The sequence below is a fragment of the Gopherus flavomarginatus genome, chromosome 3 (assembly GCF_025201925.1).
Source record: "Gopherus flavomarginatus isolate rGopFla2 chromosome 3, rGopFla2.mat.asm, whole genome shotgun sequence".
In the NCBI taxonomy this organism is placed as follows: Eukaryota; Metazoa; Chordata; order Testudines; family Testudinidae; genus Gopherus; species Gopherus flavomarginatus.
This window is the reverse complement of record NC_066619.1, coordinates 82637304-82664803: the sequence shown is the minus strand read 5'-3', so window position 1 is coordinate 82664803 and position 27500 is coordinate 82637304. Positions and strand designations below refer to the sequence as shown.

Below are 27500 nucleotides of genomic sequence, written 5' to 3'. Positions count from 1 at the left end.
ATTGGGAAATGCTATGAGGTAGTTTACAGCTCCCAGGCGCTCTTGGACCGTGAATGGCCCTTCCCATGATGCTTCCATCTTATGGGCCTGTTGCGCCTTCAAGACCATAACCTGGTCTCCTACCTTGAAGGAACGTTCTCTGGCATGTTTGTCATACCAGGCCTTTTGCTCTTCTTGAGCATCCTTTAGGTTCTCTCTAGCAAGGGCTAAAGAGTGTCGGAGGGTGCTTTGTAGGTTGCTTACAAAGTCCAGAATGTTAGTTCCTGGAGAAGGCGTAAACCCCTCCCATTGCTGCTTCACCAACTGTAATGGCCCCTTAACCTCGTGACCATACACAAGTTCAAATGGTGAAAACCCTAAACTGGGATGTGGTACAGCCCTGTAGGCAAACAGCAACTGCTGCAACACTAGGTCCCAATTATTGGAGAATTCGTTGATGAATTTTCGTATCATGGCCCCCAAAGTTCCATTGAACCTTTCCACCAGGCCATTGGTTTGATGGTGGTATGGGGTGGCAACCAAGTGATTCACCCCATGAGTTTCCCACAGTTTTTCCATGGTCCCTGCCAGGAAATTAGACCCTGAATCTGTAAGGATGTCGCAGGGCCAACCTACCCTGGCAAAGATGTCTGTTAGGGCCAGGCACACAGTGTTAGCCCTGGTGTTGCCTAGAGCGACTGCTTCCGGCCATCGGGTAGCAAAGTCCACTAAAGTCAGTACGTACTGCTTTCCTCTGGGCGTCTTTTTTGGGAAAGGGCCCAGAATATCCACAGCTACTCGCTGAAATGGGACCTCAATTATGGGGAGTGGCTGGAGAGGGGCCTTGACCTGGTCTTGAGGCTTTCCCACTCTTTGGCATACCTCACAAGACCGGACATACTTGGCAACGTCCTTGCCCATCCCCTCCCAGTGGAAGGACTTCCCCAACCGGTCCTTGGTTCTGTTCAACCCAGCATGGCCACTGGGATGATCATGGGCTAAGCTTAAGAGCTTCCCCCGGTACTTAGTTGGAACCACCAACTGTTTTTGCGGCTGCCATTCTTCCCGGTGTCCACCAGAAAGAATTTCCTTGTATAAAAGTCCTTGGTCTATAACAAACCGGGATCCATTAGAAGAGCTGAGAGGCGGTGGGGTGCTCCGTGCCGCCGCCCAAGCTTTCTGAAGACTGTCATTTGCTTCCTGCTCAGTCTGGAACTGTTCCCTTGAGGCTGGGGTCACCAGTTCTTCCTCAGACTGTGGACTTGGGCTTGGTCCCTCTGGAAGCGATGTAGGTGATGGGGTTGTTTTCGTTGCTGGTGAACCGCTCTCTGCTGGTGCACCTGAGGGTATTTCAGGCTCTGGCTGAGCCTTTTGGGTATGGCTGTCTGTTGCTTCTGCCAGTTTTGGCTCGCTGGCGCCCTCTGGCGTTGAGTTTGAAGATGTAGTTGCACTTGCTGGTGCTGGTTGCTGTTCCAGTTCCGGGCCTGGGACTGGAGATGCTGTGGCTGTTTCAGTGGTAGGCATGGAATCCGGGTCCACTACCTCTGTCTGGGTCTCTGGTAACACAGACGGGGCCTCTGTGGACGGTTCAGGAACAGGAATGGGTCTGGAAGCTTGCCTGGTTTGGCTACGTGTAACCATTCCCACTCTCTTGGCCCGCCTCACCTGGTTGGCCAAGTCTTCCCCCAGTAGCATGGGGATAGGATAATTGTCATAGACTGCAAAAGTCCACATTCCTGACCAGCCTTTGTACTGGACAGGCAGTTGAGCTGTAGGCAAGTCTACAGCTTGTGACATGAAGGGGTAAATTGTAACTTTGGCCTTTGGGTTGATGAATTTGGGGTCAACGAAGGATTGGTGGATAGCTGACACTTGTGCCCCCGTGTCTCTCCACGCAGTAACCTTCTTTCCGCCCACTCTCAAATTTTCCCTTCGCTCCAAGGGTATTTGAGAGGCATCCGGGCCTGGGGATCTTTGGTGTGATGGTGGTGTAATGAATTGCACTCGCATGGTGTTCTTGGGACACTTGGCCTTGATATGTCCCAGTTCATTACACTTAAAGCATCTTCCATCTGATGGGTCACTGGGCCGAGGTGAGTTACTGGAGACTGGTGAGGTTGAAGGGTAGGGTATCTGTGGCTTTACTTGGGTGGTATGTGGGGTCTTTGGCTGTCCTCGGTGGTAGGGTTTATGGTCTGTGTGCCCCCTGGGGTAATCGTTCCCCTTGACAGTAGCTTTTTTGCTTTCTGCCAGTTCCATCCATTTGGCTCCAATCTCCCCCGCCTCAGCGATATTCTTGGGGTGTCCATCTTGTATGTACCGTGTGATGTCTTCAGGAACACCATCCAAGAACTGCTCCATTTGTATGAGGAGGTTCAGTTCTTCCAAGGTTTGAATGTTGTTTCCTGTTAGCCAGGCCTCATAGTTTTTTGCAATGTAGTAGGCGTGTTTGGGAAATGACTCCTCTGGTTTCCACTTTTGGTTTCTGAAACGCCGACGGGCATGATCTGGGGTTATCCCCATCCTGTATCTGGCCTTGGTTTGAAAAAGTTTATAGTCATTCATTTGGTGCTTAGGCATTTCAGCTGCCACCTCTGCTAAAGGTCCACTGAGCTGTGACCTCAATTCTACCATGTACTGGTCTTCGGGAATGCTGTACCCAAGACAGGCTCTTTCAAAATTTTCCAAGAAGGCCTCGGTGTCATCACCTGCCTTGTAGGTGGGAAATTTCCTGTGCTGTGGAGCAATATTTGGCGCCGGGTTGTTAGGGTTGGCTGGCACATGCAGCCCAGCTTTTGCCAACTCCAGTTCATGTTTTCTCTGTTTTTCCTTCTCTTCATTCTCTTTTTGTTGTTTTTCCATTTCTTTTTGGTGCTTTTCCATTTCTCGGCGGTGGGCAGCCTCTCTTTCTCTTTCTCTTATTTCCATCTCTGTTTGTTTTATTTCCAGTTGTCGCCTGTGTTCAGCTTCTCTGACTTGCTCTTGGGCCTCAATTTTTGCCTTAGAAGTCATGATTCCTGTTTTCTTGTGTTGGGGTGCCCTCCGGTGTTTATCTTCTGAACTGCAGGTTCTCTGTTGCCTCCTGAAGTCTGCCTAGCAACAGTGCCTTTAGCTAATTTTCCTTTTCTCTCTCTAGCTAATGTTCAATGAAGGGAAACCAGAAAAACCACTTTATTTGCATGCCTATAAGTGCTGGTACTTGACTCCTAATGGGAGGGCTATTGCATGACAAAAGACCCTTAACATGCAAGCCACAAACTGCCAGAGAGAGCAGAAAAAAAAATTCTCTCTGGTTCCCTTAAAAAACCAACTGCTTCTCTCTGCTAAAAAGCCCTTAGCAGAGAAAAGAAAAATATAATATTTCTACTGGCTTCTGGATTCTAGTCCCACCAGCTGCACACCATGTAATAACCTTAGTCCCAGATTTGGACCTTAGCGTCCAAAATATGGGGGTTAGCATGAAAACTTCCAAGCTTAGTTACCAGCTTGGACCTGGTACCTGCTGCCACCACCCAAAAAATTAGAGTGTTTTGGGGCACTCTGGTCCCCCTGAAAAACCTTCCCTGGGGACCCCAAGACCCAAATCCCTTGAGTCTCACAACAAAGGGAAATAATCCTTTTTCCCTTCCCCCCTCCAGGTGCTCCTGGAGAGATACACAGACACAAGCTCTGTGAATCCAAACAGAGTGAATCTCCCTCTCTGTTCCCAATCCTGGAAACAAAAAGTACTTTCCTATTCCCCCAGAGGGAATGCAACATCAGGCTAGCAATCCAACACACAGATCTCCCCGATTCCTTCCTCCCACCAATTCCCTGGTGAGTACAGACTCAATTTCCCTGAAGTAAAGAAAAACTCCAACAGGTCTTAAAAGAAAGCTTTATATAAAAAGAAAGAAAAATAAGTACAAATGTTCTCTCTGTATTGAGATAATACAACACAGGGTCAATTGCTTAAAAGAATATTGAATAAACAGCTTTATTCAAAAAGAATACAAATCAAAGCACTCCAGCACTTATATTCATGCAAATACCAAAGAAAAGAAAACCATAGAACTTACTATCTGATCTCTTTGTCCTTACACTTAGAAACAGAAGACTAGAAAGTAGAGCTACTTCTCCAAAGCTCAGAGAAGGCAGGCAGGCAGACAAAGACAAAAGACACTCAATTCCCTCCACCCAAAGTTGAAAAAATCCAGTTTCCTGATTGGTCCTCTGGTCAGGTGCTTCAGGTGAAAGAGACATTAACCCTTAGCTATCTGTTTATGACAGACCCAACACATGTTTGTTTTAAGAATGCTTTCACTGCAGATTTGACAAAAAGCAAAGAAGGTACCAATGTAAGATTTCTAAAGATAGCTACAGCACTCAACCCAAGATTTAAGAATCTGAAGTGCCTTCCAAAGTCTGAGAGGGACTAGGTGTGGTGCATGCTTTAAGAAGTCTTAAAAGAGAAATACTCCAGTGTGGAAACTACAGAACCTGAACCACCAAAAAAATCAACCTTATGCTTATGGCATCTGACTAAAATGATGAAAATGAACACGTGTCAGTTCGCGCTACTTTGGATTGTTATCGAGCAGAACCTGTCAGTTGTATGGATGCATGTCTTCTGGAATGTTGGTTGAAGCACGAAGGGACATATGAATCTTTAGGGCATTTGGCATGTAAATATCTTGTGACCATGGCTATAATGGTGCCATGTGAATGCCTGTTCTCAATTTCAGATGACATTGTAAACAAGAAGTGGGCCGCATTATCCCCTGCAAATGTAAACAAACTTGTTTGTCTGAGTGATTGGTTGAACAAGGAGTAGGACTGAATGAACTTGTAGGCGCTAAAGTTTTACATTGTTTTGGTTTTGAGTGCAGTAATGTAATTAAAAAAATCTACATTTGTAAGTTGCACTTTCACGATAAAGAGATTGCACTGCAGTATTTGTATGAGGTGAATGGAAAAATACTATTTCTTTTATTTATCATTTTGAATGCAGGGTTTTTTTTACACAATTTTACATTTGTAAATTCAATTTTCATAATAAAGAGACTGCACTACAGTACTTGCAATGGGGAAATTGAAAAATATTATTTCTTTTATTTTTGCAGTGCAAATATTTGTAATAAAAATAAACTGAGCACTGTACACTTTGTAGTCTGTGTTATAACTGAAATCAATATATTTGAAAATGTAAAAAACATCCAAAAATATTTAACTAAATGGTATTCCATTCTTGTTTAACAGTGCAATAAAGGGAAGGGAGTTCTGATCCTTAACTTTCAGTTTCCATTATAACAGTGGTACCTCTGTGTTTTATCTGCAGTTGCAGCCTTGAGGTATTCCCGCCATACCCAGGAATGCCTGAGTCAGATGAGAAAGAAGAGGACTCAGTATGCCATGTTTAGCAAGATCCTGTAAGCCAGTGTGACATCAGACCTTGAACAGAGGGCCTGGAGTTAGTACTGCAAACCGTATGAAGAAAGAAAGCAGACAGGAGAAAGGCCCAGGAGTTGGAGAGGGAGATGCAAGGATAGGTGGGAAGCAGTAGATCTTGACTTTAGTAAGGGTTTTGTTACTATCTCGCTTGACCTTCTCATAAACAAGCTAGGGAAATGCAACCTAGATGGAGCTACTATAAGGTGGGTGCAAAACTGGTTGGAAAACTGTGTCCAGAAAGTAGTTATCACTGGTTCACAGTCATGAAAGAAGGGCATAAGGCGTGGGGTCAGTTCTGGGTCCGGTTCTGTTCAACATGTTTATCAATGATTGAGATAATAGCATAGAGAGTATGCTTCTAAAGTTTGCAATAAATACCAAGATGGGAGGAGTTGTGAGTGCTCTGGATGCTAGGATTAAAATTATTTAATTAAATAAGATCCCACTTATGACTATCAATATCTTCCATGCTAATTTGTTAGACAATTAATTTAATCAGAAAATCTATGCAGTCAAAATCGCTAATGAAATAATTAAACTAATTATACATAAAATGGCACTACTCCCACCAATGCCTTAGTAAAGTCTGGAGGTTCAGCAGGTGTCCTCTATAAATCCTAATTTAATTTCAACCTACTCTTCATTACTATGTCCTGGGGAATGCTCTCTCACGGATTTTTTTTCCGCCAAAAAAGAATGTCACACTTGCACACACTGTAGTTCATTTTTGTGGTGTTCTAATTATTTCTTACTTCTGACTGTTCAGGTGACCTACATTTTGAGGCCATGTAGCTGATTAGCAAAAATTCCCGTAGGACAACTGTGTTTGTAGGTTTAGACTAAATGCTCTAATATGCAGCCAGAGCTTTTTTATGTGGCTGTTAATCTGGCAGTTTTGGATGCAGTCCTAAAGGTACTGTAAAACCATTCAAGCTGCAAGTCATGTAAAACATTTCTGTTAAAGCTTCTACAAAAAAAAATTTTTCTGGATAAATATAGTGAAAAGTTATTTTTAAAGTTTTTTTGCATGAAAACTACATTCATATTCTATATGAATACTTGCCTACCTTTGAACTTCTTTTAAACATAATTTCAGGGACTGAAATCTAGCCGTTAACTATAACAATCCTTACACTTGGCATGCACAAGGATTACCCGAGACTCTTTCTTTCTGTTTCCTGCCAAAGATATATATTTTGGAGAGAATACATATTACCATGGCCAACAGCTGAGAAAGGTGCTGTAATGCCTTAGTTGTTTCCAGCTGGCTTCAGTAAGAAGTAGGAATTCCTAAATTAAGGGAAAAATTGTAACTGGCCGTCAGTAACGGTCAAAATGTGTCTCTCAGCCAAAATAATAGGCAATCATTACAGGATCTGATACAATCTAAAATAAGAAGTGCCAATCTGTGACAATGTTAACAGAATTGACTTGGATAATTTGTCTTCAAGAATAAATAGATTGCTCAAAAAGGCGTTTTACAAGTCTAAGTAACATTCAAAGTGGAGAGAGATGTTCTTATAAGGAAACTCAATGATGAGTTCTACTGGAAATTACTAGCACAGCATTCCTAATCATTTATGTATAGGTTTGTCAGTTCCAGCATTCAAGCAGTTTCGAAACAAGCATACTGAAGAATCAAAAATTGATAACAGTGCATAAGATTTAAAGGTTTGCAATATTTTTTGTTCACTTTGCATTTTTAATGTAGTTTGATTTTGAGGGCTGGTATTAGATCATACAGTGTACTTGTTTGTATAAATGGTTTTGTTTAAATGAGGTTAAAAATATCCACAAAACTTGTTCATCAAGCTAGTCAACTTTTGCTATAGCTGTTTATGTCCCAAACTATATTTACTTTATTTGTACCAATATTTGTCTATCAGTTAAACACAAGGAAGGGGGAATGATGAATCCAAATAAATGATGCAGTCTGAGTTCCTTCATGCCTCAGTTGCAGGAAGATCTTTGCCACACTCAACTGTAACACACCCATCACCTCAGTATCAAGATGCCAAATACCTGCATTAAGTTAAATTGTGAAAATCCTATTTTGGCCCCTTCCTATTTTTAACCACATTTACTTGGATTTTTAATTGTTTCCCTTCCCTTTTCTTTTTCACTGTATTTCCTGTTTTTCATTAGTACAAGACAACTACTGCAGAGAAATGTCTTCTGTACTGTAGCCAGACTTTGGGCTCCATCTTATCTTGGTAAGTCATACTATAGATGCAGCCTATCATGGAATAACCCTCAGCCCCTGTTTTTGAGAGTTTGAACCCAGGCTCCATCAGTGTTAGCATTCCCATAGAGAAAAGCTGTCTTAGTTGTTTGTGGATAAAAAGTTGGCCTTTAAAACAGACAAGCACTATTCCACTATGGGATTTAAATATTACAACCAGTACTTGGAACTGTCTTCGGTACCAAGTGGAGACCCAGTGGAGAGTATAAAAGCAGCAAAGAATCCTGTGGCACCTTATAGACTAACAGACGTTTTGGAGCATGAGCTTTCGTGGGTGAATACCCACTTCTTCAGATGACATGCATCTGAAGAAGTGGGTATTCACCCACGAAAGCTCATGCTCCAAAACGTCTGTTAGTCTATAAGGTGCCACAGGATTCTTTGCTGCTTTTACAGATCCAGACTAACACGGCTGCCCCTCTGATAGTGGAGAGTATGATATGTTTGTTACGTTTTTTCTTGTTCAAGAGCCATGCTGCTGTATTCTGCCTAAACTGGAGCTTCATTGTGTAATGTAACTTTATTCAGTCTGAAACAGAGTGAATTACAGTAATCAGCTAGGAGGTGAAAACACATAGATCTTAGTAGCTAGGATCTCATGTGAGAGGTACTCTCCTGGCAAGATGAAAGTGAAATCCATGCTCTGCATTATTGTTATGTGAGTATCTAGAAATGAGTTCAACAGGATCCTGAGGCTTTGCACTTTCTTGATAATCAGAGGATGTAAGAGCTCAGACCAGGAGTAAGGTTAATAGCCTTGCTAGTTCATGAGTGTGTTTCCCTCTTTGCACCCAAATCACCTTCACATTTCTTAGAATCATAGAATATCAGGGTTGGAAGGGACCTCAGGAGATCATGTAGTCTAAACCCCTGCTCAAAGCAATCCCCAGACAGATTTTTGCTCCAGATCCCTAAATGGTCCCCTCAAGGATTGAACTCACAACCCTGGGTTTAGCAGGCCAATGCTAAAACCACTGACCTGTCCCTTCCCCCTAGGAGAGGGGTTGGGGTTCTTCATTCTCTGGGTCTCCTAAAATGAGCCAGGTTAACAAAACAGGAAAATGCCCCCTCAGTAGACTGCTCCCAACCACCATTCTCACCCAAGCCTTTCTTCCTGCAGACCTGAGATCTATACGAAAGAAGGAAAGAGGAACAGGGATCTCCTGAGGTATGCAAGGGGGATACCCCCAACGAGTTTCTAGAGGCATAACAAGATTATTGAGCTCATCCTCTGTGACAGGAAAGTCAAATCAAAGCAGTCAGGGGTTTGCTGTAAGTTATGCTATCTGGCTATTGTTTCCAAAGGGACCACATGTCAGACAGGGATAGCAGATGCACAGTGTATTTGAGCCACCCCAAAACTCCTAAACTGCACGCTGCACCATGGAGTGCAGAGAGGAAAATGTAAGAGCTGGCTATACTACACATGGGGATTCCCCCATGGATAGCTTCTACTCTGTTAGCACTGTCTAAGCAGGACTAAAAGGAGGAGAACAGGGCAGAGAATTTGTCCCACATTATAGACTGTTGCATCTTATCTTTTGGACATACTATGTTTAGCCCTCAAACTGAAAAGTTTGGACATAGCAGCCCTAGGAGGACCTGATGGAACAGAGCTCCTCTCCAGTGGACCATAGGACCTTTAAAAAAAGGGAGAATTCCCCCACAAAAAATAGATATGGTTACAAGCATATTACCTTTCAAGAATATTAAGAGTTGAGGGAAAAAACCCAAACAAACATTAGAATCTCAGGACGTTTAAAGAAAGTGTTGCACTTCAGTAAGTCCCACCTAAATAACCATTGCAATCTTAATTCCAACCCATAGAGCAAACTGTAAAAAAGCAAGAAAAGGAATCAGAATTCCTTCATACTACATGGTCTTCAGGAAGTGCATGTAAAATGGGGTACTGCTACAGGAATTGTAATAAACTTTATTTACGAATGCACTACATTGCAGATTCACTTTACATCTAAACCAGGATTTTGGGACTGGCAAGCCCTAGAATAAGTTGGTTTACATGGGCCTTGGTTTTGGTGGACTGGTCATGTCCTAGAGAATTAGGGAGATTCTGGATGCAAGCCTCCAAGGGTCGCAGGAAAGCTGTCTGGATTGGCTACTTCCTGTCCTTTTCCATCTTTGCAGCTGCAGTACAGATTACCCATCAGGAGTGATCTTGTATGGTTTGCTAGTTGAATGTGTTAAATAAAGCTGCAACTACTTTGCTAAAAATTGCAGAAACATCTACCTTCGTCCTCATTGGCTTCATGTTATCTGTTAAGTCCAGATGTTGCCAGACAGCACTGAATAAACCCTACAACAGTTAGGCTCCTCCTTTCCTGTAGCAAAGGAAATTGATAGGACTCAAAGTCACCCCACCATTTTTATTTAAAATTAATCAATTAAATGTAGTAGGGGCACAAAATTAGTCAATTAAGTTTCACTCACTCAAAAATCTTAAGGGTGGACCTCACCGGGGGAGAACTCACAGAAGACATCAAAAAAATAAAGTGCACGGGTCAGTGAGACATAGGAGAGAAGGAGGCCAATTGTGTGTGATGGGGGCTGATTCTTGTATCTTTGGGCTCAGCAGAGTTTCTTTATAAAAATCCCACAAATGGACATATCATTTGTTCATAAAGGCCTGAAGTTAAGATATACCTTGTCTAAGGGCTTGTCTACATGATGCAGTCAAGCGCATTAGAGAGGCATCATCTGTAATGTGCTCTAATATACTGCCTTCTAACTGCCCCGTGAGACCCTGCTGGCATGAACTAAAAGGTACCTATCTCACATTTACATTAATGCAAAGTAGGTACCATTTAGTTCATGCTAGCAGATGCCAGCCTCTCGAATGTGCTTTACAGCACTGTGCAAACAAGCCCTAAAAACATATTCCAGTCAGGGAAATGAGGAATTACAGCTGAACAGGCACTTTTTGAAAATGGTATTGGTGATCTATTACAGTTTCACTTCTCAAGTTCTTCTATCGCCTTTTTATTTGACATCTCTATCTTTGACTAGGCCTCAGCTTCATTATCTGTAAGCAATAACCTTATGATAAGTATGTCCCTATTATCCTGTCTGGTGAAGATCAATGCAAAAGAATGGTTCAGCTTGACTTAACTTCTTTGATTTGCGCCCTGATGCTCTTGTTCATCTGCAGGTTTTTATTACTGATATACTTAAAATATCTTTGAAATATTGCTCTTACTATACTTGTCTATTTGCTTTTAGAATTTTCCCCAAGCCTTCTTGTAACAGGATGGCTTGCCCCTTAAGGTCTGGAGGGCCTGGGACTCCCAACCTTGATTACTATATGATTAGCTGTTTTCCCTAGAAAGGGCAGCAGGGAGCTTCAGGAAAAGGTATGATCAGGAAACTGCAATGAGTAAGAATGGCTCTTGCAGTGAAGACAGTGACACCAGGGGCTTTTGGGGCCAGAGCCCAGGGAGCAGGAGGCCTCTGAGAGAGACTTTGATTGAGTTTGGGCCTGGAAGCCAAAATCAGAAGGCTGAGCGCCATCTAGGAAGAGCAGGGAGGACTGGCTGAGAGAACAGTCTGAGACAGAAAAAGAACTCTGGAGATGAGACAACACTAGGGCTAAGTATGAACTTTTGTGTGGTGATAGTCTTGTATTTTAGGACCCTGAGGACTGTTAAAAACTTTTCCGGTTAATAAACCAGCCTCAGGTAGTGGTAGAGGGTGTTAACCTAGAAAACCTGTGTGCAGTTTTCAAGGAGCCCTGATGTGGGAGAGAATCAGAGGCAGAGTGCCACAGGGTGACCTCTGGCCATGAGGGGGTGCTTGGCAAGCGACTGACACTGCTACACTTCCTAAATTACATTTCGTCAAAATTATTTTCTATTATATTATAGTTCGTACTGGATTTCTTTAAAAAAATATTTTTGATCTAAACACAGACTTGTACCTGCTGTTTAACCACACTTTCCCCCTCTCTTCCACTTTGTATTTTGCTTTGTTTGGTAACTATAATGAGGTATTCTTTAACAGCCTCCATGCTGGTTCTAATTTCCTATCTTTTCCCTTTAGGCTATTTCTAATTCCCTTCTTTTTTTAAAAAAGGCAAATTCTTGAACTTTAATATCACAGTGCTATTTAACTGTATGATTCCCCCCACAAAGATGTCAAAATTAATTATACTGTAGCCTCTAGCCACTCAGTGGCTCACCCACACTTCCTGAAACAACTTCTGTGTGTTACATAGTACAAGAGTAGCCTTTCCTCTTGTAGGTTTAGAACACGCTAGTCCAAGAACTAACCTTTTCAAGTATCTTGCATCTCCAATAATTTTCTTGATATGACCTTCATAGCTTGTATATATGTAGTTGAAGTAACCCCCTTTTTAAAAAACACTATTTTAGTATTTTTTCTCTTTTTGACATCCCAATTCTCTCAAAATTCAGACTTTGCAATCATTTATTAATTCAAGCATATTTTTAAAAAGTCAGTGTAATACTATTATTAAAAATAACTATCCTATTCTACATTTTCATGAAAATTGTATTTGTTCTTTGTATGTTTCTTAGTGCTTAGTATATGTGATGGCACTATGTATACATTCAAACTATGGATGATGCTTTCTACCAGAAGTTCCACAATCACACACCTTTATTTTATTCTTCAACTAGAAACTTCACAACTTACAAGAAAACTAAGTCTACCATCAGGAGAAGGGTCAGAACAGGACAGTTAGTTTGAAGTACTAGGACATTATATTAAAAGGGCAATTATGTAAGGTACTAAAATAAACATTATATAGATATTTAATGTTTGAAGAGAAGACAAGATGTCATACTAACATACAAATGTGGTCACAGTTTAGTATCTACATGTATCTGCAGTGGATCATGAGCAGATTAGCTATGAGGAAGTTAAAACTCATTCCATAAATTAAAGCTACTCGGGGCTACATTTCTTGATGCTTGTTTGAGGTTTGATTTTTGGAACAGGAGAATGTGTGTACATTTCTTGGTGTTCTTTTCTTTTGTTTTTTTAAAGAATACTGTGAAGGGATCTACAGCCTCCCCCCCCCCACAAAACACAGGCAGGCAGGGAGTTGAGAATCCTGTCTTTTTCCTACAAACAGCAAAACCAGCTTTCCCCCACTCCCACCCTAGCCCACAGTCTGTGACTCTCCTAAGGCCTTCCCAGATAACAGATGAATACCCCGAACATGCAACAGAACCTTGGCTAGCCACGTGTCCAGAAACAGGAACACCCTAAATCTTTACAGGAAGAGATCAACCAAAGTAGCGGGCTGCAACAGGATGCAGTTGTATGTTTCTCCTGTGTCCAACTGGGGCATATGTATATGGAATGCCCATACAAGGAATGTGCTTTTGGCATGCATGTGGCAGAAAATATGGCCTGGAGAAGAGGCCCAGGAAAACTTATGGTATGGTAAAAGTCAATGACAAGGAAACTCTGACCCTTGTAGACTCTGGTGGTGTCCAGACATTCATCTGAAAAGTAAAGTAGTGGAAGCAGAGTGGCTACCTACAATAGGAGAAATTTGCATACAATACATCCATAAATATTTCAGACACTATCCAAGCACCACAGTGAAACTGAATGTTGTGGCATATAAGAGCCTCTGAAAATGTGTGTGTCCCCCAACACCTACCCTTTCTGGTAATAATATTGGCTATGCTTTTCTGAGCTGCTGCTGAAGCTTCTTGCAGGTCCTACCCTGAGGATGCTAGCCTGTGGGATAACATGGGGAACCTTTTTTCTATATATTTTTCTACTGATTCTGGAACAAGAAATCTTGGCAGGAGAGGTGTATAGAAAGAAAGGAACAACAACAAGTGAACGAAGCCACTGCAGCCATAGGTGTAGCAGAGCACTCAGACCCAGGAATTAGCCAAATCAGAGAAGAGGACTATGAGAAACATTCTCCACAAGATTGGTGGGAGATCCCCCAGCCATAGTTCAACTCTGAGATGCTGACTGTCTTCGTAGACTTTTGCCTGGAATAAAAAACTGACCAGACCTTGGGCCGAGTACTTGAGCAGGTGGCTGTGATTAATGACAAGGAAGTAGAACCCCAGAGATCATGGTAATATCCACATTTTGCTCTCAAGACAGACCTTTTATACTAGGTAGTTCATGACCAGCAGATGAAGGAGGCTCAAACACAATTCTTAGTGCCTAGACTATATCGCTGCAAACTCCTTCACTTGGCATATGCCATACCCTGTAAAGGTCATTGAGGGAAAGACAAAACTAGGTCCAGAATTTTGGCACTTTTTTGTGGCCTGGTATCCACAAACCAAAGATTTCTGTGCCTTCTGCCCTGAATGCCAAGTAATGGCTTCCAAAGGTATCTCCGAGGCTTCACTAGACATGCCTCAGCACTGCTGTTGCTAATGAGGATGAGAGCTTGAGGTTTCGGCTCGCCGTCAGACTGCCAGAGGAGCCAGCATTAGGCTGTCTCTGAGCTAGTTAAAGCCTCCAGGATTACAAGGGAAGAAGATGAGGACAAAAGCCCTGAGGACAAAGGGCTTTCTTTTAGTCTCATTTATATTATGTTTATAGACTGCCTTTTTGTTGATTTAATTTAAGCTACCACTGTCTGGGTCAACAACCGACCCAGGCTGTTCAAACTCGGACTTTGCCCAAGGCAGTATCCTTGGCCACTAAAAAATACCCTCTTTTGCTTCACATACTCGTATCTGACAAAGTTTTGAGGAACAGAGTTTAATTAATGAATACAATGGTTATATAAATTACAAAACTGAATCATGTAACATACCGTATTTTAACCAAATGAAATACACCTAATTCTGAGATATACTTTGTGTGACAAAAAAATATAGGCTGTAGCTGTGAACAACATGTTACTGGGTAATTTCTATTGGAAGGAAACCTTTGATTCACTGGGATCATTAGCTAGATCTCTGAGTCTAATACAGTATTAAAACAACAATCATATTCCAAAAATATGACAGTCCAATAAATAACTAGCAGGATATCTGTATAGAATATAGAAGGACAATTATATTTCAAACTATAGTCAATACAAAATAAAGTCCATCTGATGTTTCTATCTCTAACATATTCACTTTAAGATAAACCATATTGTAATAAATATCGTTTAAATTCACATCCACTAATGAAGGGGTTTCTGCTGCTTCTGCTTTACTGCAATCAAAAATCTGTGTTGATTATACAGGCATTTCTACTTAGATCAGTAACACAGAGTCCAATCACTCTTGTCAATGCCAGTTTTAAAAAGTGACAAACTTTAGTAGAGAAAATGGAAGCCAGACTACATAGTTTAAAGTTTCAAGCTATAGTTAGAACTCAGGATGTGGCTTTAGCAGACTGGAGGGAACAGTATAGGAAATCTGTAAAACTGCCCTGTGATTCAAAATTTCTCTCTCTCTCTCTCTCTCTTTCTCTCTCTCCACATCTATATAATGATAATAAGCTCACATATACTACTATTTACATGTTGAAACAAAGATGCATTTTTAAAGATCTTCTATAGAACATTTTTATAATTTCTCAATTATTTTTCAGTATCCACTCTTATTCTCCTTTTGCTAGAGGTGGGTTAAAATACATAGTACCTTCATGTATTCTCAAAACCCCTATTCCTTGCGGGATCTTATCATGCACTTACATGGCTTCAGCTGTCATCTTTATGCTGATGACTCTGAAGTTTACATTTTCACTCCTGCCCTGTTTACTTAGATACTATTCTTTATTTCAGCCTGTCTCCCTTACACAACTGAAGTGAACTCAAATTCCATTGCAAACATCATTCTTTTTGCCTGTTCTATGTTACCCCTTTCTTCAATTTCTCCACTTGCTATCTCTTTTCCATTAAATCGAGTTCAAGCATCTTTTCTAACCTTTACAGATCCGCCTCTTTGTACTTATCTGCTCTCCTTTCCTTTTGCATTGACCTGCCTCTTCTTTTCCACGACAATGTTTGCTTTGACACCCACTTGCCCACTTCTCCCATGGCTGTCTTTGCCCCTTTTTTGATGCTGCTCCCACACACATGGAATGCCCTTCCCAAACTGATCTATAGATAGTATAACCTGTCCTCCTTCAAATCCCTCTTTGATGCCCCCTTTCATGAAGCCTAAAAGAAAGAACAGAAAAGTACAGCTGACTCTGACTCTTAAGGGTTTTTTCACTATTTTAAAAAAAATGTATACAAAGGTAGAGGTGAAAGTAAGCCGGTAGGGTCCGGACTGGACCAGCTTCCCCAGGCTGGCGATTTAAAGGGCCTGGGGCTCTCGGCAGCATAAAAAGCCTTGGGCCCTTTAAATTGCCACCAGAGCCCCACTGCCAGAGCCCCTGGATGGCAGAGGCCACTCAGGTGGCAATTTAAAGGGCCCTTTAAATCACCACTGGAGCCCCCAACTGCCGTCACTACCCCGGGGCTCTGGCAGCAGGGCTCGGAAAGTGATTTAAAGGGCCAGAGGCTCCCAGCCACCGCTACCACAGTGGAGCCCCAGGCCCTTTAAATTGCCGGAGCCAACCTCGGGGGCTCCCGGCTGCCGTCACTACTCCAGGGTTCGGGGCTCCCAGCCATAGCTACTGCAGCTAGAGCCCCAGGCCCTTTAAATTAAAGGGCCTGGGGATTTAAAGGCCCCACCTCTTCTGGCTGAGGCCCTGCCCCCTGCTCAGGACTCCATAGTACTGGTAAGTCCTTTAATTTACTTTCACCTCTGTACAAAGGATATATATCTGATTGATTCCTTCTGCGCCACTCTTAGTATGTCACTTGTCATCAGCGGTTCTCAAACTTCATTGCACTGTGACCCTCTTCTGCCCTGGGCAGGGGGCATGTAACCTTAGCTCTGGGTGGTGGGGCTTGGGCTTGAGCCCTGGGTGGTAGAGCTTGGACTTCAGACTTGCTGGGGCCCAGGGCCAACACCAGCTTTGGAGACCCCATTAAAATGGGGTCACTACCCACTTTGAGGTCCTGACCCACAGTTTAAGAATACCTGTCTTAGATGATAAACCCCTTGGGTCAGAGACTGTCTCTTCCTGTGTGTTTTCTACAGTTCAGAGCACAATCCAGATTGGAACCTTGGGACTCTCTCACAACAAAAATGCAAAACAATGAAACTGTTTTCCTTAAAGATCCACCAGTTTTGATGGACAACACAGAGCTATGGCCAATTGTTTCTTTTGTATACTACTTGTCATTCCTGAAAGCCTCAGTTTCACTGAGAAGACGTCTAGCAATAACAGAACACCACATGGTAGTCTTAGTAAACCACCCTGGGAGCTATCAAAATATCTCACTTAACTGTGATTTTATGAACATATAATATGAAATGGACACACACTTTTAAAATCCTATATAGTTCATCTGTGTGCTGTAGATCGATCTCTCTCTCTCTCTCTTTCCTGTTTTGTAATGCAACAAGACATGACATTTATTCTAGTCAGAAACTAATAAAGTAATTTTGAACTGCTCCATAAGAAAGATTTGTCTAAAACAAATTACGCTAATGTTACAGGAAAAGTTGAAAATGAACAAACTCCCACTTTTATTTGATTGTATGGACAGTTTGTGACTTATTTGCTTATTCATCACTTCTGAAAATAAAGACGTACCTCATTTGTTGGAAACTAACTGTATAATTCAGTTAACATAAAGTTATTACAATGATGCAAGGGTTATTTTTACTTCTATTATTTCACAAAAGTCACATAATATCTTTCTCCATAAATCTAGTAACAATGTCATATTTTAATATGTAGCCAGTACTGTTCTGTTCCCAGAATTTAAAAGAGCTAATAATTCTGGATTAGGAACCAAAGAACTAAACAAGGCTAATTATTTTCTCAGTACAACTAATCTCCTAAATAATATTACAAGCCCCATAGTTTCTCTTTATATTTCAACTGAAGGACACTAAACCATTTGCATCTATTTGATATGGAAGCACTCTGCACAGTTTAAAGGTTGAATTTCCTAGGTTCTTGAACAGGTGGCAAAAACAATGCATTTCTTTCACTCTTTCTCCTCTGTGCCAAGAACTGTTTCACTCACCAAGTATGAAGGCAGTAGATGTCAAGACTGAACGTTTTCTCACTCTACAAAGGTTTAAAAATTAAAAGACAACTGGCCCATTTTACAAGGCAGCAGAGGATGTAGCATCCCTACATTGCTGCATGAACTGGCTACATATGGGGAGTGGGGCCCTCCTCTCTGCCAGTGATGCCAGCCTTAACTGCCTACTTGTCTGCTGCTTATGGGAGCAGGAGGTTTATGCACATCTTTCTAACAAGCCTTCACAGATCCTAGTCTCATCTCTCCTTCCAGCTCAGGCCATGGTAGTTGTAGTACTAGTCTACCTGGGCCATTGTAGCAGGGAGACAGGACAATTCTGGTTTCTTCATTTTTTTCAAGGTACTGGGCAGATCACTTGGTGGTCTCTTGCCCCCTCACATCCCCTGGAAAGACATGGAACAAAGAGACAATCTGTGGCTTAATGAGCCCTATTAACTCCACACTACTGACAGCAATGCTTGGTGCTCTCAACTGGAAGATCACTCCATGGGTTATTCTGCCTGCTCAGTCTTTCCCCAGCCAGTTCTTAGTTAACTGAGAAAGAACTTGTTCTCACTTGGATTTCCACAAGGCACTACACATACACAGTGTCATACATATCAGTTGAAACGGACTGAGCCATGGACTTCATCTGTGGGGTGGTGGGTTGCAGTTGGATGACTACATAAAAACTCAAGTTCAATTTGGAGTTTACTGTGATATCTTAACCAAATGAGCTGCTTACCCCCTCCGTCTTCAAACCTTTTCCTTTATTATTCTTTCTGATCACTCTTGACAAAACCACTATCATCCCAGTCACTCTGGTCCATCACCTGAGTGTTATATTTGACTCATCCCCCTCTGCTTTTCGCAATACAACCATACTACTTCCAAATCTTGCAGCTTCTCCCTTGTCAACATCACCAATCCATCTTTTTCTCTCCATTCTTATGGCAAAATCTCCAGTTCATTATATCCCACCTTGATTACTGCAGTGTCCCCCTTCCATCCTTACAAACTGCTGTGGCTAAATTCATCTTCCTTGCCCATTGGTTTGATCACAGAATTCCCCTTTGAGTCCCTCCATTGAATTCCCATAGATTTTTGTAACAAACTTAAGCTTCTTGTCACTACAGTAACTCCTCACTTAATGTCATCCTGGTTAACGTTGTTTCGTTGTTACGTTGCTGATCAATTAGAGAACATGCTTGTTTAAAGTTGTGCAATGCTCCCTTATAACGATGTTTGGCAGCAGCCTGCTTTCTCTGCTGCTTGCAGAAAGAGCAGCTCATTGCAGCTAGCTGTTGGGGACATGGAACCAGGGTGGACCAGCAGCCCCCCGTCAGCTCCCCAAAGATCCCTGTGCAGCAGCTGCCCAGGCAGTTCAGCTGTCCCTCCCCGCACTGCCGTGTGCTGCTCCTGCCCTCTGCCTTGGAGGTGCTCCCGGGAGCCTCCTGCTTGCTGGGGGTGGGGTGGGAAGGGGAAGGGGTGCTGATGTCAGGATGTTCCCCTCCCTCCCGCTCCTGCCCCCCACTCCTTAACTCCATCTCCACAGAGTGGGGGTGACATGACAGGGCTCAGGACACAGGGAGCTTGCAGGCAGCAGCTGCCGTCTCAACTTGCTGATCTACTTAAAAAGGAAGTGTACTTAAGAGTAAGGTCTGCGTACTTAAAGGGGCAATGCGTGTCTCCTACACACATGGTGTGTATCTCTCTCTCTCTCTCTCTCTCTCACTCACACACACACACACACACACACACACACACGGTGCGTGCCTCTGTCTCTCTCTGCCATGCTGCATCTTCTCCCTCCATTCGTGCTGCCTTGTAGTATGTGAGGGTACGTCTACACTACGGGATTATTCCGATTTTACATAAACCGGTTTTATAAAACAGATTGTATAAAGTCGAGTGCACGCGGCCACACTAAGCACATTATTTCGGCGGTGTGCGTCCATGGTCCGAGGCTAGCGTCGATTTCCGGAGCGTTGCACTGTGGGTAGCTATTCCGTAGCTATCCCATAGTGCCCGCAGTCTCCCCCGCCCCTTAGAATTCTGGGTTGAGAGCCCAGTGGCTGATGGGGCAAAAATCATTGTCGCGGGTGGTTCTGGGTAAATGTCGTCAGTCATTCCTTCCTCCGGGAAAGCAACGGCAGACAATCATTTCACGCCCTTTTTCCCTGGATTGCCCTGGCAGACGCCATAGCACGGCTACCATGGAGCCCGTTCAGCTTTTTTTTTTTACAGTCACTGTATGTGTAATGGCTGCCGCAGACAGAGGCGATACTCCAGCGCTACACAGCAGCATTCATTTGCTTTTGCATGATAGCAGAGATGGTTACCAGTCATTCTGTACCATCTGCTGCCAGTGTAAATTGGCAATGAGATAATGGTTATCTGTCTTTCTGTACTGTCCGCTGCTATTATGGGTGCCCCTGGCTGAGATCAGCCGGGGGCGCAAAAGCAAAACTGAGAATGACTCCCCGAGTCAATCCCTCCTTTATGGTTTCTAAAAATAGAGTCAGTTCTGCCTAGAATATGGGGCAATTGTACTAGAGAACCAGTGTATCAGAGAGCACAGCTGCTCCGTGTCAGATCCCGCAGAAATGATGAGCTACATGCCATTCACGGGGGGGTGCCCCTGCAACAACCCCACCCGTTGCTTCCCTTCTCCCTCAACCTTCCTGGGCTACCGTGGCAGTGTCCCCCCCATTTGTGTCATGAAGTAATAAAGAATGCAGGAATAAGAAACAGTGACTTGTTAGTGAGATAAAATGAGGAGGAGGCAGCCTCCAGGTGCTATGACAGTCCAGGCAGGACATTAAGCAGTGCGGAAGAGAGGAGCTCAGCATCCCGCTGCTATGATAGTCCAGGCAGTACAGAATCTTTTCTTTACACAGGAAAGGGAGGGGGCTGATGGAGCTCAGCCCCCAGTTGCTATGATGAGGATGGTTACCAGCTGTTCTGTCCCATCTACTGGAAATGACCAGGAATCACTCCTATTTTTACCCAGACGCCCCCAGCCGACCTCACCTGAGGCAAGCCAGGAGCACTCACGGGCTGATGGTGACAACGGATATCAGTCATATTGTACCGTCTGCCACCAGGGAGGGGAGAAGAGCGGATACTGCTCTTCACTGCTGCAGCATCACGTCTACCAGCAGCATTCAGTAGACATAGGGTGACATTGAAAGAAGTCAAGAAATGATTTCTTTCCCTTTTCTTTCACGTGTGTGGGGGAGAGTAAATTGACGAGCTATTCCTTGAACCATGCCGGACAATGTGTTTGAACATACAGGCATTGGGAGCTCAGCCAAGAATGCAAATACTTTTCGGAGACTGCTGGGGACTGTGGGATAGCTGGAGTCCTCAGTACCCCCTCCCTCCCTCCATGAGTGTCCATCTGAGTCTCTGGCTTCCCGTTACGCTTGTCACGCAGCACTGTGTAGCCTGTAGATTTTTTTTCAAATGCTTTGGCATTTCATCTTCTGTAACGGAGCTTTGATAGAACAGATTTGTCTCCCTATACAGCAATCAGATTCAGTATCTCCCGTACGGTCCATGCTGGAGCTCTTTTTGGATTTGGGACTGCATTGCCACCCGTGCTGATCAGAGCTCCATGCTGGGCAAACAGGAAATGAAAATCAAAATTTTGCGGGGCTTTTCCTGTTTACCTGGCCACTGCATCTGAGCTGAGATTGCTGTCCAGAGCGGTCACAGTGGTGCACTGTGGGATACCGCCCGGAGGCCAATACCGTCGATTTGCGGCCACACTAACCCTAATCCGATATGGTAATACCGATTTTAGCACTACTCCTCTCGTCGGGGAGGAGTACAGAAACCGATTTAAAGAGCTCTTTATATCGATATAAAGGGCCTCGTAGTGTGGATAGGTACAGCGTTAAATCGGTTTAAACGCGTAGTGTAGACTAGGTCTGAGGCTACATTAAACAACAATGGGTAACCCTTGAGGGCTCAGTCAAAAGCTAGTTCATCATTTAGCAGTAGGGCATTCCCTGGGAAATATCCCACCCTCTTCCACCCTCTGACTCCACCATCTCAACCAAGCTTCACAATCATCATTGTTGTGTGCAGTATTAAATTGTTTGTTTAAAACCTACACCGTGTATATACGTATATGAGTGTGTGTGTGTGTGTGTGTGTGTGTGTGTGTGTGTGTGTGTGTGTATTTTCCCCGCAACCTAGCCCCTCCATTTACATTAATTCTTATGGGGAAATTGGATTCGCTTATCATCGTTTTGCTTAAAGTAGCTTTTTTCAGGAACATAACTACAACATTAAGCGAGGAGTTACTGTACTTTCAAAACTCTACATAACTGTACCCCTCCCTATTTATTCTCCCTTGTCAAGCTTCATATTGTTCCCCTCCTCATGCCACCTTCTCATGATCTTCTAACACAATCAACTCTGGGTCTTCTTCCATGCAGCCGCCTATACACAGTATGACTACCTTAAGTTCATCCACAAAGCCCCTACATTGTCCACATTTTAGTCCCTCTTAAAAACTTACTTCTGCTGTGCTACATATAGTCAATCAAGTTGATCTGCATATAAATGGCATATAAATTGTCCTTTCAGTACCCTTCTATCTACTCGGTCATCCTTAAATTGTGAACTCCTTGGAGCAGGGTCGATCCTTTTTAAGTCCTTGGAAAGTACCTAGGACATAGTGGGTCTGAGCTTGGGTAGCACCATCTGGGTCCACACTGCTATTTTTAGTGCACCAGATAAAGGAGAGTTAATAAGATGAGTTTGTCTACCTGTACTGGCAATCACACGTCCCAGTTGCATAACCTAAGAGCTATTATGAAGTTAAATTCAGCATAAATTCTAGATTATACTGGAGACTTCAAAACAAAACATCAGAATTTTAGTAAAACTGTTGTGTTCATGGACCTTAGTGCAGCTGTCAGTTTTGCCCAGTTTCTTCTTTATCTTGTTGGCATTATAGTTAAAATGATGAAAACAATAATCATCATCTGATCTTTGTGTTTGTTCTAAAATTAATTAAATTCCATTATCACATTAATAATAAATAATAATATATTTTAAGTAATACCCCTACTTCAATTTTAAAATTGTTTTAGGAGCTCAAGAGGAGCAGCAAAGCAAACAAGGATCACATTAAACCTCCAGTTTCAATGTGTGAGAAGTGTAATTTAAATTTCTCTAGTCAAGTCTTGGCATAAACTTGGGGGGAATTTGGCTCTGTTCAAGGGAACAACCTTCTGTCAATGTCAAGAATGATCCTAAAGAGCAAAACAGTGAACACAAGAGGCTGCACTGAAACCAACAGAAGTGAGCAAGGATTAACATTTATCTGAGCTTTCCATTTGTTTCTTTCATTGCAGACACATTAATATGTATGATATGACTTCATGTTGCTATATATTCTGGCAATGGAACAGTAAAACAACAGGAAAAAAATTAGAAAATTCAAGTACGGCATATTTTAAACTGATGTCTCTGCAGAGAAATTAAAATCAGGGCCTATATGCTAAATAAATAATCCACTTCAGATTGTACTGGAAGTTCAGTTAAAGCAACACTAAATGGATACTAGATAAAAATGGATTATTTGGAACTGATTTGAATATTAACAAATTATGTGGTAGAGTAAAGATGTCTTAACCAATCAGGGAGGTTCAAGTTACTTGTAGGCATTTTGGTAGTGTAAATAAATTAAATGTGTAAGATGAGATGCCCAAGCATCCTACAGTGGGGAAAAAGGAGTCTAATTGCCCAGAGTTAAATGGTAGGACATAAAAATGAGAAATGGAAGTCAGAAAAAGTATGTCCTAGAGAAATAAAGGATTGTTATCAAAGCCAGACGAAAATATGCTCATCCTTCTGTAATGTAAATTAGAAATATCCTCACTGCACCAAGTACACTTGCATCACAGTACCAAAGGCCATGCAGCACAACCAGCCAGCATGACAGAATCAGGACACAGAACATCCAAGACTATGCCCACTGATGGACTTGAAAGGTACAAGGAAATAGGTGACTCATACAAAGAAGCATCTCTCAGCAATATGATACATTGCATGGCCAATTGTCTATCCACTAGGTCAGCAGATACTAGGTCAGAAAGTTGCTGTTGTGAACAAAAACTCAGTGCACTGGCACTAATCTCAGCACCTAACAGATGGCACCAGCAGGATGACAAGTAAGATGGTGGCAAGAAAATCTTAATAAATCCTCAGGAAAACTAAATATACATAGAGCACAAACTAGAAGTAACCACTGCTTTGCCCAACAGTGTGTCAACATCACAGCCAAGAAAGGCAGGAGATTTCAGAGATTTTGATACTTTTTTCTTTTTCTGGTGTCTTTGCACACACACTCCTTCGCTTTTCTTATGTTTTTGGTTTATATAGTTGAAAACAGAAAGTATTTCTTATCAGCATTGCTAGTTACACACTTCCATTGATTTGAGCTAAAGCTATACTAGTACAATTACACTTGTTCTACATTACATGCTCCAGGCTACCTATTTTACAATTTTCACCTGAATTTTGCCTACACTGGCAAGTGAAAGACAAAACATTTGTTGTTCAGAGGTGTTAAAAAAACACCCCACCAAAAGACAAAAAATTTGCTGACGACAAGCGCCAGCATGAACAACACTTTGTCGGCAGGAGTGCTCTCCTGCTGACAAAACTAATGCCACTTGTTGGGGGTGAAAGTTTATTGTTGGCAGGAGAGCTCACTCCCACCGACAAACAGCTGCTACACTGTGCGCCTTTGAGCAGCACAGCTGTAGCAGCACATCCATGTTGCTAAAAGCTGTTTAGTGTAGACATAGCCTTAAACTTGCCTAGTATATCTACTTTCTACTTAAAGTCTATTCTTTTGTCACAATTTGACTATATAGTTCCATTTTATTTGCAGCTGCATTGCTCCTTGATTTGGGACATTGCTGAACCTTTGATAGAACTGTTGCATCTTTGATAAAACTTATTCCCATAAACCCTGTTGGAAAAATAGTTTTTGTTGTATTATGTGGTATTAGTGTCATATCCCACCTTGGACCAGTCTCCCATTCTCCAGATATAGCATTTGGAATAGTCCTCACAGTCTTCCTCTTCTTTAGGTCTTGTGGACAAAACACACTTCTTTCGGGGATTGGTGCACCTCACAGTCCGATGTCGTACTCCTTTGCCACATTTTACAGAGCACTGTAGGATACAGAAAGATATGATTTACACTTGTACAAGACAAAGTCAGGCTGCGGCTCTGCAACTGTGCTGCCTGGCTGCCCAGAGTGTTGCACTGGTGGCGTGGCGCACTGAGGCTGCAGGGGTGGGGGGACATCATGGGAGGGGCCCAGGGCTAGCCTCCCATGACAGGAGATTAAGGGCTGGACAGTAGGGTCCCATGGGCCGGATGTGGCCCACAGGCCATAGTTTGCCCACCTCTGCATAGGTGGTGGATGTTATTACTCAATCATCTTTAATTCCAGAGAAATTAGAGCTGTGGCATGAAGGACCAAAAAAACCTCCTTAATCAGGGATATGCCACTTGTCAAAGTTCAATAGACATCAACTATTCCAAATCAGTTAAACTGAGGTAGTTTTATCCTTGTCTAATTCTAATGCCATATATGTGAGGTAATACTTTTTACCAATAAAAGTTACAGATAACCTTTGGACTGTAGCTTTCTGTACCCCCCCAAGTGGGTCTCAACAAAATCTCTAGAAATTTTTAAGAAACAATAGTAGATAGAGAATAATGAATACACTGCACCTCAGACCACACTCCAGCTTCCCACACAGTCATACAATCCTGGCCTTCACAGCGCTGTGCAGAAGCAGGTTTTGGCCCAAGACAATCTCTTTCCTTAGCTCTAATCAAGGTTCCATTTCTGAGCTGCTGTGTACAGGCAACTTGTCTATTCTGGGTTCCTTTTCCACATGTCCTTGAACAAGGAGTCCATTCGGTCATCATCCATCTACAAAGAAACATAAATAATAGAATAATAGAAATCAGGGACAGAAAAGACCGATTAGGTTCATCTTGACCCTCTCTCTGTCAATAGGATTGTTCCCTAACATATATTTTGAGTGCTTTATCCATTTTTAAATAACTCTAGCAATGACTATCACATTTAGCAGGAGATGAATTTAACTCAACTCACCACACATTTAAGAAATGTATTCTAACATTTAGGTTAATTTTTTCTTTCCAATTTCTAATTAGTCAGTCCTTTAACATAAGCTCTTCCCCTCTCCTTCCTTATTATTCTAATTAGAAATGTACCCAAATGTAAAGTTTTAAAAGCAGAAGGTTACTTACCAGTAACTGTTGTTCTCTGAATATTTCCCCTTGCAAATACATACTATAGAAATCGTATGTCCTGTCACACAAACCATGGAACCCTTTGAAAGCAGTGAACTGTTATGAGTGTGCACACTCGTGCCTCAGACTCACTATTCTGGTGTCGAGGGTATAAAAGTCCCTTCTCTTATGTGTCCTTTAGATCATGTCTAACTCCAGACACACAATTTATATTTCTGAAGTAGAGCGGAGTAAGAAAGGGTCAGTGTGGATCTGGAGAGCCAACACATTTGGAGAGCTACAGTTGCTAGTAAGTAACCTTTCCAGAATGTTCCAGAGCTCCGGATGATCTCTGTGCATCCCTCAAAAGTCAAAGCTTTCCAGAGGGTTCTGCCCTTTGGTGCAGACTACATGTGCATCCCAGGCATCTGTAACTGACAGTATTTAGAAAACTGAAGTTTACAGTGGATATTCCAGCTTTCTGTCATGCTCACTCTGACCAAACATTATATATAGATATTTTAATTTGTTTTTCGTTATGATTAGTTCCAAAGGCTCAATGTCCATATTACAGCTTGTTAAGAGAGACATATAAATAGGCATTTAAAAATGGCAGGTGTCAGTAACAAATAAATAGTAATGCTTAGAGAATGCATTAAACGCACAGGAATGAAATTCCCCCATCCGTGAAATAATGTTTGTTTTATAATTTTTTTTAAATACAAAATGCTTGACCACTCTGAATTCAGGACTATGAGAAACCTTCTATATTGCTCCAGATAGGACTTCTTATTAGCAGCTTTATGGTTATGGCTTTATGTACTATTTAAATTATGTGATACCTCTGCTGTGTGTAAAAACAGTGCAACACATTTAAAAATAATTATAATTGATAGGATCTCAGAAAAGGAGCAGATTTCTCCCATTTCTATCCCTCAGCCACTATTGGGACATTTTTAAAAATCACTGTGTATAAACTGAAATAAAAATGCTCACTCTATAAAGGTGAAATTCTCCAGCCTATGTTATGCAGGAGATCAGAGGAGATGATCATAGTGGTTCCTTCTGATCTTAAAATATAATATATTTTTTACTTTACAGACTTTTTCTGTTAAAGACTTTCTAAGGAAACTGATGTTTTTTTAAAAAAAAGATGCATGTTTCTTTAAAATATTTTACTAGTAATTTAATTTGTTTTCTTCTCTCCTTTGCTTTATTTTAAAAATACTATTCTCCCTTCTATCCATATAATTTTGATCCCAGTCTTGCCAATCTGACACACACAAAATCCCCATTCATGTAAATAGGAATTTTGCCTGTGTGAGGACTATGGCACTGGACACAGTCTTCATTTCTCATGATCACATAAGTCTGGTAATACCAGGGATTGAGTCTGATGATGATCATGAAATGTCATCTGATACCTTTCCATTTGAATTTACCTTCTCTGAAACATAGCAACCACTGCAAACCTGCATGCTTGCTGTATTAAAGTCCAG

The 27500-nt window shown here is 42.1% G+C and overlaps 1 protein-coding gene across 3 annotated transcripts in view; it reads right to left on the bottom strand.

Moving 5' to 3' along the window:
• ADAMTS19 (ADAM metallopeptidase with thrombospondin type 1 motif 19) overlaps positions 1-27500 on the bottom strand; it is a 352203-nt gene that overhangs the window by 12132 nt on the left and 312571 nt on the right. For all 3 annotated transcript variants that reach the window (XM_050945615.1, XM_050945613.1, XM_050945614.1), the window contains exons 20-21: positions 25471-25675; positions 24750-24902 (exon numbers count right to left, since the gene is read on the bottom strand). In XM_050945615.1, coding sequence (XP_050801572.1) covers positions 24750-24902; positions 25471-25675 — 358 coding nt within the window. The remainder of the gene's footprint in view (positions 1-24749; positions 24903-25470; positions 25676-27500) is intronic.